Source organism: Parasteatoda tepidariorum, chromosome 7, assembly GCF_043381705.1.
Source record: "Parasteatoda tepidariorum isolate YZ-2023 chromosome 7, CAS_Ptep_4.0, whole genome shotgun sequence".
In the NCBI taxonomy this organism is placed as follows: Eukaryota; Metazoa; Arthropoda; class Arachnida; order Araneae; family Theridiidae; genus Parasteatoda; species Parasteatoda tepidariorum.
In genome coordinates this window covers 21,819,811-21,830,265 of record NC_092210.1, presented here as the reverse complement: position 1 = coordinate 21,830,265, position 10,455 = coordinate 21,819,811, and the positions used below count along the sequence as shown (strand labels likewise).

Sequence of the window (10,455 nt, the reverse complement as noted above, 5' to 3'; positions counted from 1 at the left end):
GAATTTTTCTTCAAATGTTTGGCGTGTTCTGTTCCTGAAAGATTTACTAATATTCTGGAGATTTTTTTCAAGTTCTTCGGCCTTTTCCTTAGGGAAATTTTGTTTCTTATTTGCTGCTAAAAAATGGCGTCTGATTCAGTCAATGACTTTGATGGAACTAAATGAAAACGTGATAAATTAATGTCCGATATTTACAGGCTCCCGCTAGACGGCGTACTCGAGCGTTGCGATCGCGAATTGAATCGTTAACAAAATAAAATGTATATTTATCACTGAAAACTTATTAATCGGAGTATTAGGTAGCAATAGTTTATTAATTAAAATATTATCGAATCTCTAACGAAATAAAAAGTATACTTATCACGGAAAACTTATTACTAGGAAAAATAGGTAGTAGCAATTTATTAGTGAGAATCGAATCGTTAACAAAACAAGAAATATACTTATCACTAAAAATTTATTGCTTGGAGAAATACAGTGAAAACTCCACATCCCTTTTTCCTCATCAATTTTGGTTAAATTTATTTACAGATTGTATAGTATTAAGAAAAAAAGACTTGCTTTATTAAAAAGGTAAGTCATGCAGAAATAAGACATACTATACTCCGATTAAGTAAGCTCGCTCACCCGTTCTTTGTGAAAATAGCAAATATTAGCATTGAAGTATGTATGAGTATTTTTTTAACGCTACAGTGAAAACTTGTGGTACTATAACTGAAAAAATTTAGAAAAGTGCATTTTGATAAATTAGGGATAATTTGAATGTTAAATTAAACGTTCTTTTTTTACAGAGAATACCAATTTAAAAATAAATAAGTAAAAGGTATGGAATTAAAACTAAATCATAAAATCGAATGAACTATTTACAAATTATTATTATTACTATTTATATTGTTAAAGTTTTTATATATTGAATTTTAGCAATAATTTAAAATCTTTGTCAGACATTAAACCACGCAGACGACCGTAAGTATAAGTTCGAGTATAGTATTTAGTACACTTAGGCAACATAAGTATTAAAATTATTTCCTTCTCTATTCTGAAATCTCAATACTTCATTATCTCAATACTTATCTCAATACTTCATTATCTCAATACTTCATTACGTGCTGTGCTACTTTCTCACGCACCTCTCGAACCATAGCTTGACTATAGTATAATATATACAAACTATTGCTAGAAAAGGACATGCTCCATCACCATTAATTTGTATGTACAGTATGCAGTGTGGTGTAACTACTACTATAAATATTAAATACCAATTCACTAGTATATAAGACATGTTAACTTGATTCTATCTGGAGGTACCTTTTGATAGATGAAGGTTGACATTGTCGATAAATAAATCACCTCAGCGGCACCATAACACTGTTTATTGTTTAAAATTTCGTCAGCCATTTATAAAAGGTTAAAAATAATCCTTATTGATTTCTTAATATCTAATTTTTTTTTTATAAAAATACAAAATTAATCTAAATAAATATACTAATAAGTATAAACTTTTAAACACTATTTAAAATACAGTCCAACCTCGATTTCACAAATTTTTCGATATCTCGAAGGAAAAAAAATTTCCTTCAAATTTCCTATTCACTCAATGTTTAAAAAAACTTGATTTCTCGAATTTTTTTTTTTCTAATCCCTCGATAACTTGAATTTTTTTCCATAAGTAGTGCAGATTTTTTTTCTGAATATAAAATAAAAAAATATTCCCCCCAAAAAATTTTAAGAATAGAAAACCAATTCTCATAATCATAATCAATTCTCATAATCAATTCTCATAATCATAACCAATTCTCAAACAAACACTTTCTGCAGTGGACACTGTAAGGAGATTTATTGAGAGGCACACAAATATGTCAGAGGAGACATTTAAAGCTATAGTCCACTTAGAAAATGTTATAGACAAATTTTCCTACACATCTTTAAAGCAAACAGCAATTGAATCTTTTTAAGTGTAAAAAGTGTTTTTAGAATAAATATGGAATAGTAAATAAGGTAAGTAAAGAGCATCTTTCTTTATCCTACCATCGATAACATGCGATTTTCGATAATTCGAATTTTCGGTATCTCGAATTTTTTCTCCTCTCCCTTCAAGTTCGAGGTATCGAGGTTTGACTGTATTACTTAAAACAACCTGATAAAATCAGTAATAACTATAGTGTTGCCAATAGTAATAACTATAGTGTTGCCACATAAGAGAAATATGTATATAAATTAAGCATCTATCTCATCTCTATACGTTGTAAATATGATTAAGTTTTTCATTTAGAATTAAAATTTAGAATATTGATTTGTGAATACTCCGGGTCTATTTAATCGATTTGTTTCGTATTTTATGAGAATCATGCAGTTAATTTAAAAGAGTAAAATAATTCTTTCAGGTACATTATGAGAAAAATGCCTCACCTTAATACTTGATGCTTCACTTGCTTCCTTTTCACTCAAAATGTAACCTCTGCAGGGCTTTAGTTGAGGTGAACAAAACGACAGCTTATGCAAGAGAGCAAAAAACTCGTCCGGCAAATCAGGGCTGTACTTAATATAATCAATCAGAAATTGGGTAGCCTCCTCACATGTACCGGAAACAAGTGCAAGTCTTGGAATTTTCGAGCTCGTTAAATAATTGTTTGGATATCTTTTGGTATTTTGTCTTAAAACAGTTTGTAGTAGTGTTCCACCAATTCCAAAAGAGCTTACTGTAACATATGGACTTATAAGTGGTGTGATTTCCGATACTATTTTCATAGAGCCATTCATTAGTCCTTTTGAACCGGTATTTGGATTTCTGAAATTATAATTTGGAGCAATGTTTCCATTTTCCATTGCTAGTAATGCTTTTATGATTCCACTTAGACCTGTAAGAATTTATTGTTTAACAAAATTTTTAGCAAAAAATATTCTAGATAAAACGATTTATACTAAAATAAAATAAATTTAGAGTCTACTAATAACAAGCTAATTTATGAATCTTGACAATATTTTTTTTTGTCAATAGATATGATGACACTTGTGAGAATGTATCAATAATCAATCAGTTACAAGTTACAACTGATTGAAAAAGGTTTTATTTTAAAGAAAAATTGTGAAAACAAAACAACTGCTATTAACAACCTTAACATTACGACAATTGGGTACTTGCAAACGACACATTACGACAATAGGGTACTTACGAGAAGAAGAATACGTGATTATACTAACCATTTGATTTAAATATATTTTATTGGATGCCTATAAACGACGTCATGCATGTTTGTCCAACCTGATTGGTTTCTGAATCAACGAATGCCACGATGCCTAGGATGCGTCGCTTGCAGGTATCCAATCGACTGAATAATAATACGATTCAGATATGTATCTCTATACTTTTGATTTCTCGCAAGTGAGGCTGAGTCCACAGTGAGCACAGATGACAGCGTCAGAGCGACTATAGCGCAGATTTTCAAGCATCTACGTCAATGTATTCTGCGCTAGCGAAGTGGACACGTGTTGGTAAGTAGAGAGCATGAACCTCAAATATTTTTATAAACGTTTTTATGTTCCGGGTGATTCAGAATCATTTTCAAGAATTCAATACGTAAGTCAGGAATATGTCAAAGATCGAGAATCATCTGGGAATATATAGTCGCAATCGCAATCTAGAAGAGCAAGAATGTATTTGCAACTGGAGAGAAAGCCAACTGCAACTTTAAAACCTGTTTTAACACCTTTTTTTTTTTAAAAAAAAGTGAGGTTCAAACTATTTTTGTGTAATATATATTCTTGCGATTTGTGATTGCATAGCTTCTTTCAATTTCTAACTTTTTGGGTATCTGCATCGCGTTTGTGATCATATGTTCCTAAATGCATTTTGTTTATTATCATGTTCCTACAAGTAGACCTACAAATAGATTTTGGAATGACAGTTACCCTGAGTATTGATTGGTGAAAAACTTTCCTCCATTCTCTCTATAGTTCTTTATGAGGTTTAAAGAGAACATGCTCAATTATGCAGACTTAAATCCTATTTAGTTCCAAAATACTTTTATGCCTAAAATTAATGATGAAATATTAAAATTAAAAAGAATTTGAAAAAAAAAAAGAATTTAAAAGCGTCTTAATTTTAAATTAATGTAAAGCTAAATTGATAAATTTATTTTCAAATCATCATTTGATGTAGAGTCTGTTTTTTGAAACTAAGCAAATTTTGGTATCTTGTCTAAGAGTCGTGAGTTTGATCCTGCTAGTCAATAAAATAATCTGCATGCCCACTCAGCAAATCGCACAATAAATCTGTGAGCTGAAAGTACTATCATCGGTTTCAGTGTGAAAGTTTAAAGATAAAGATATCAGTCTAGTCGCTGACCATGTCATCTAAACGGAGTAAAAATTACATACTTTTTCCACTATAACGGTTAAAAGATAGAGTCGTGGAATACAGGTCTAGGTGTTTGGCCATGATTGGATGATGTCTGTTGGTAGCTCTTGTTAACTTTGTGAAGCCTCTATACTTATGAACCCCTAACATTTTTTATGTATAATTGTGGTTTTTATTTTAGTTAACATGTTCTTTCTAGCATATTTTCTATAAGGGAAAAACTTTCACCATCAAACAAATACAATGCTACCTCATGTTAAAATTTCATTTGTTCCACTGAATTTACAAACCGGCATATTTACACATTGAAAGTAAAAATGGGTGTTTAAAGTTAAACATAACAAATACAATGAAATATAAACAATTACCACAATTATATTTTTTTAACTGTCGTATTTGACATGCATGAGCTACATTTTATTTTAATTTACTGAAACGTCTCAAAGTATTAGCGTATCATGATTCATGTATCGTACTTAAATAAAGGGGAAGTGTTTTCAATAAATAAAAAATTAATTAATAACTAATTAATAAAATTCATAACATGCTTCGAGCTGAGATATTCTTACCTGAGGAAGCTTCAGTGTGCCCAATATTACTCTTGACTGATCCTATGTAAATAGGCTTTTTTCTGGTGCCTGTACAAAAAACACTCTCTATAGCTGCCAGCTCCTTACTATCTCCCACTACTGTACCAGTGCCATGCGCTTCAATGAAATCAATTTGGTCGGGATGCAATCCACTCAACTTCAAGACATGTCTGCTCAAGTTTTCTTCCATCTTATCAGAGGGTACAGCAAATCCTAAAATATATAATTTAATATGCTAGCAATTGCAACAGAGTGCTTTACAGAATGTCCCATAACTGCCTTTATCAAGAGTAGAAGTAAAAGTGGTATCCAGTTTAAATTATGTTTGAACGATACCAGGTAGTCAATTAAAAGAGCTGCAAATGTTTCTAAGTACACATTGCAGATTCATATATTCGTAAATATACAATGATATTTCCAGAAATCAAGAGATAAATATTTTTTTATTCAAAAACAAAATATTATACCAAGTATCTGTCCTATCTCGGCTATGGGACAAAGTAATTTAAGGAAAAGTATTCATAAAAACATAATAAAAACAAGTTTAAAACCAACAAAGAAATAAGTTTGCTCTATTTTTATGTATTATGTGTTGAAAGGTCAGTATTATTGGGTATAAGACCTTTTAAGACAGAAGTGGCAAGACAGTAAGAGTAAGTTATTATCAATGAGTAAAAAGTGGTAGTACTTTTATAACCAGGTTTAAACTAAATAATTTTTTTCTCTTAACCATCACTTCAAGTTTAAAAAGAAATCACAGCTGCTTCATTATAAATATAAATAATGATTGAATGTGGTGTGTCTCTATTTCGAGTCTAAGATATGATTTGAGTTAAAAAGGTAAAGCTACTCAAGAAATGTACGTAAATAAATCCTAAACTAAAAACAATTGAATTTCACAGTAGACTAGTCGTAAGTTACAGTTACTAGTCGATAACTGAAGTCAACCATCACTGGCAGAGGTCAGTGAGCTGCTTAGAGACTACTTTAATCAGATTGCGAAGGGACCGATGGTATCAGTCCTCTTTAAATTGTTCTACTGTATAATGCTCGACTGCGAGCACTCTGTTGGTAGTCTTCGCAGATCGCCTGGCGACCAAAGCAGAGGACCTTCCCTTAAATATAAGAAAAGTACTCATAGCGCTCGACTGATTTACATGAAAGTAAAGCTATAAATATGAATTGCCTAACTTCATTGAAATACAAAGCAAAATATGAACCTTCATTTATATATATTAAATACATATATTGAAGGAAACACAAAGTATATATATGCTATTTATGCATATATATACTTTGCATATATTGAAATATCATAAAAAAGATTATTAAACAAACTTTAGAGGATGTATTGGGGGACGGTCCTTAATTTCTCGGAGCTTGTTCCTTCCAGCTTGGGTGTCTCATTCTTTTACTATGTCTTTTATAAACTCTTCTTCTTTTACTTGCTCCAATTTTATTGTTATTTACTTTTGCACTATTTAATTGGTTTTAAAAGTAATGTTTTTAAATGTTTTACAATATTGTTCTCTTGTAAATTTTGCACGTTTATCTTTTAAATTGCTCTTTTAAATTTTTCTTTTAATTGACACTTTTAATATATTGCTGTTTTAATGTTTATCACCTTACATGATTTTAGCTGTTCTACGCCCGCCATGTTCATGGGCTGTTGCCATGTCTGATGTGTATTTTATGTAATTTGTGTTTGTACTGTTCTCTGGATTTTTTTTTTTGATTTTAATAAACATTTACCCGTATGCCCTAAATAAGGGCGGGTCGGGGTAAATTCTTCCATATGCTATTTATGCAATAATAATTATATTTTACAGGGTGTTTCGTAGTCACCGTCTTTAATACACATTTCTTGAGTCCTTGTCAAAAATGAAAAGAAAAGTTCCCGGATTTGATGTATCTTATTATTTAAATGAAGAAAATAAGAAAAGATACTGTAGATATCTATCAAAGCAACGGAAAGCGGATTGAAAAAATTCAAAACTAGTTTGATTGCGTGTTGAGACCTGTAAGTCTTTCTACTAATCCTTTCTTTCTCTGTTTTCTCATGCAATTTTCTACAGTTCCAACTTCTTCAGTAGAGATTTGTTTGATTTTATTATCAGTCTTTGTTTTCCTCCTCGCTTGAATTCACAATCCCTGTATACATATTTGTTTGTTTTTTTTTCGCTCTAAAAAAGGGATTTAAAAAAACACCACATGAAAGATTTTAGTTATGGAACACCCTGAATTTTAAAGGAACGTAAATAATTTTATTATATCTATGAATTAATTCAAATTTCCCAACAGTATAATATAGCATATCCCCAACTTGAATTTTAAAATACCAAAAAGTATGATATATATGGGTGATTCTCACGAAACATGACAATTCGGACCAAAAAATTTCTTCACATTTTAAGTCTTCAAAATAATCTAAAATTTTTTTTGTTTACTTCTTTAACTACACTTACTAATATCTTACAGACAGCAGTGTAGTTTATTGACATTTGCTCGAGAAAAAAAAATAGAAATTCACCAAATCTTGAATGCCAGGAAAATGACATATTACCTTAGAAGTTTAAAAAACAGTCATTTTAAGTTAATAGTAAGTAACTCAACTTAAGCCTTTATGTTAGATGGACCATAAATTGCTTAAATTAATTCTTTTTATCCACTGTAGAAAGAAACAAAAAAATTTTTGTTGCTGATATGTACAGAATAAAATTGTGTATAATAATCAATCATTAAATAAATAAATAACTTTGATTACATCCAAGCATATTACAATCATACATAAACTTGGTATTAGGTTAATATTTGCTTTCCCTCTTTACAGTATTAGCAGTTAAAAAGAATTTCTGGTAACACTTCAATGTCCTGGCATTCATAAGCCAGGAAAATGACAGCCAGGATAATGACAAATTCGCCATTTTATAGCATATAACTTTACTTTAATTTAATATTTTGGCCGAAGACGTTTATATTCTGCAGAAAACAACAGTATTTCTTAAAATAACTCAGATAAATCTATGTAGTTTTTGTTATTAATGATTTCAAGAAGCCAGGAAAATGACAGCATAAAAACCTACTCACCTTGAAAAATTTTTTGAAATAGATTTTGAGCCAGAAAATTGGTTCTTTATTCATGCAACAAGACATGTTCAGATAGGAGGGTATCTAATCAATCTATTAACATAAGATATTGATTCCTGGCGCTATCTATTTTGGTTATAAATCACTCAATAAAAGTAGCCAGGATTTTCATGGGACAAACAAATTATTGACAGAAAAAATTATTTTAAACGAAGTTTTAGTAAACAATACTATATTCTAGAAATCCTTACATAGAATAAGATAAAAAAAAATTAAATTTTGAAAAATGTATGGGAAGTTTTGAAGCTAGTTATTATTGGAAATATTGTTTGGGACATGCCAGGAAAATGACACTTTGATATTCAATTTAATTTTTTAAGTATACAAAACAGTCAATGCTAGTGCAAAGTCATTTTAAAATGCTAATAGCAATGCTATTTATTAATTTTTTTTTAAAAAAACGTTCTTCTAGTATTATAGTATTAGATCTTGGAGCAAGGGACAGTGAATTGTCATGTTTCGTGAGAATCACCCATATACCAACAACATACTTATTATTCCTATCTGAAACATTAATCTGTGACCCCTTATTCATCCGAGTTTGCTTTCCTCTAAAAAAGGATTCTAAAATATAGCACACAAAAGGTGGTTATTCTGGAACACGCAGAATAAAAGAAAAGTAAATAATTTTATTATATATATACATTAATTTAAATTTCCTCGCTGTGCCCTATAAACATACCTGAAACCAACTAAGATTTCAAAATACCAAAATCATGCCACATATACCAACAACATATTATGCATTTATTAGAATATTCTGCTTGTCACTTCATAAATTTCATTTGAAATGCATCTATTTATTGTTACCTTCTTTAACAAATCCAGATGTAAAGGATCCTACAGATAGAACAGATGCATAAGCTCGTCTAGCCGTAGAAGCTTTCTGCAAAAAGATAGCAACTACTCCTTCACTTCTCACGGTTCCATCAGCTAAATAAATAATAACATACTTCGATTCGATGTTTTATTATGTAAGAAAAAAAACATTTTTGCATTCCATCAGTTAACTTCTTGTTTCGGACATAGCTTAAAACACGCGTTAAAGAAAACCGATATACACTGCGTGACAATTGCTAAGGTACAGTTGCATTTTTCTCAATAATTAATTATAGGGATTGATTGAAGAAATGAAACTAGGTGCATATTTATTGGAAATAATGTGCATTTACTATATTGTAAAACGGTACAAATATTGTCACATCAAAAAATGAGAGAATTAAACATAAAAAATATGCTTAGATGATTTCCAAACAGCCACGAAAAATGGGTCTTCCTGCCAGAATGAAACAGGTGTGAGTATCTCAGCAAGATCTACTATTACCTCAGACACTAACACATGTTTTCATCTGTTACTTATGTTGTTCACTAAACTATCGGTGTGTCCTTGGGGATATTGTCTCCCTCCTCTCTCAAGACAATTGTCAGCTCTTATACAGTTCGGGGAGGACGTGTTCTTTGAGAAACACGTCTGCCGAGAGCATCCCAGACAGGCTCTATAGGCTTCAGGTTCGGAGAGTACGCAGGCCATTGCTTACGAATAATACTTTACCTTCACTTTCTAGGGTGTCTAATGGCTCTGTCACAGTGAAACGGGGTTCGCCGTAGAACATCACTCTAGGCTTCTGTTGGTCACCCCTAAATAATACGTTCCTTACACCAGCGTAATGTTTCTCGACGATGACGTGCTTGATGCGAAATGCATCGAACATGCTTCCCTGCATACAAACCAACTTGATTTAATCGTCATGAATTTGTACTTGCAGAAACTTCTGTACCGGTAGTGGTTGCAAGGTCAGAACCTATCTTACTAGTTGTGACATTTCTGCTCCCTTTTTACCACTGGGGTCACCATATCGATCCTCTTCAGGTGTGGAGTTCCTACTGCAGTTACCGAGATGATTTCACTAAGCATTTCCAGCTCTGCGACCTTTTTCAATCCCGAGATGGTACTTTTTTGCCCTCCCATTATTTTGGCCACGGTGGTGGCATTTTAACCTGTTTCCAGTAGTCCAACTGCTTGCCCACGATCGTAAGCACTCAAATGATGTCTTGCTGATATTTTGCACTTAATTATTGCAACACTACTTTCATAGAAATAAGTTCAACCTACGGAGCAATATTGGTTAAACACCTAACATCATAAGTTTTCGAAAGAATGAAGAGCTTGTACGCACTGCCAATTATACAGATAACGGATCTCGATCTACCACGCTCCCTGCGTTTAATTTTACGGTTATTTGTGGGCTGTCCGGAACGCTAGTTTGCATAAATCCGTTGTTCCTTAGCGATTGTCAAGCAGAGTAATAGTATCGATAAAAGATATATATATATATATATATATATATATATATATATATA

General features: G+C 31.4%; 1 protein-coding gene across 1 annotated transcript in view; it reads right to left on the bottom strand.

The window, feature by feature from the left end:
* Positions 1-10,455, bottom strand: part of LOC107447920 (fatty acid synthase) — a 78,359-nt gene that overhangs the window by 55,064 nt on the left and 12,840 nt on the right. The window contains exons 6-8 of the mRNA XM_043045247.2: positions 8,905-9,027; positions 4,927-5,160; positions 2,410-2,858 (exon numbers count right to left, since the gene is read on the bottom strand). Coding sequence (XP_042901181.1) covers positions 2,410-2,858; positions 4,927-5,160; positions 8,905-9,027 — 806 coding nt within the window. The remainder of the gene's footprint in view (positions 1-2,409; positions 2,859-4,926; positions 5,161-8,904; positions 9,028-10,455) is intronic.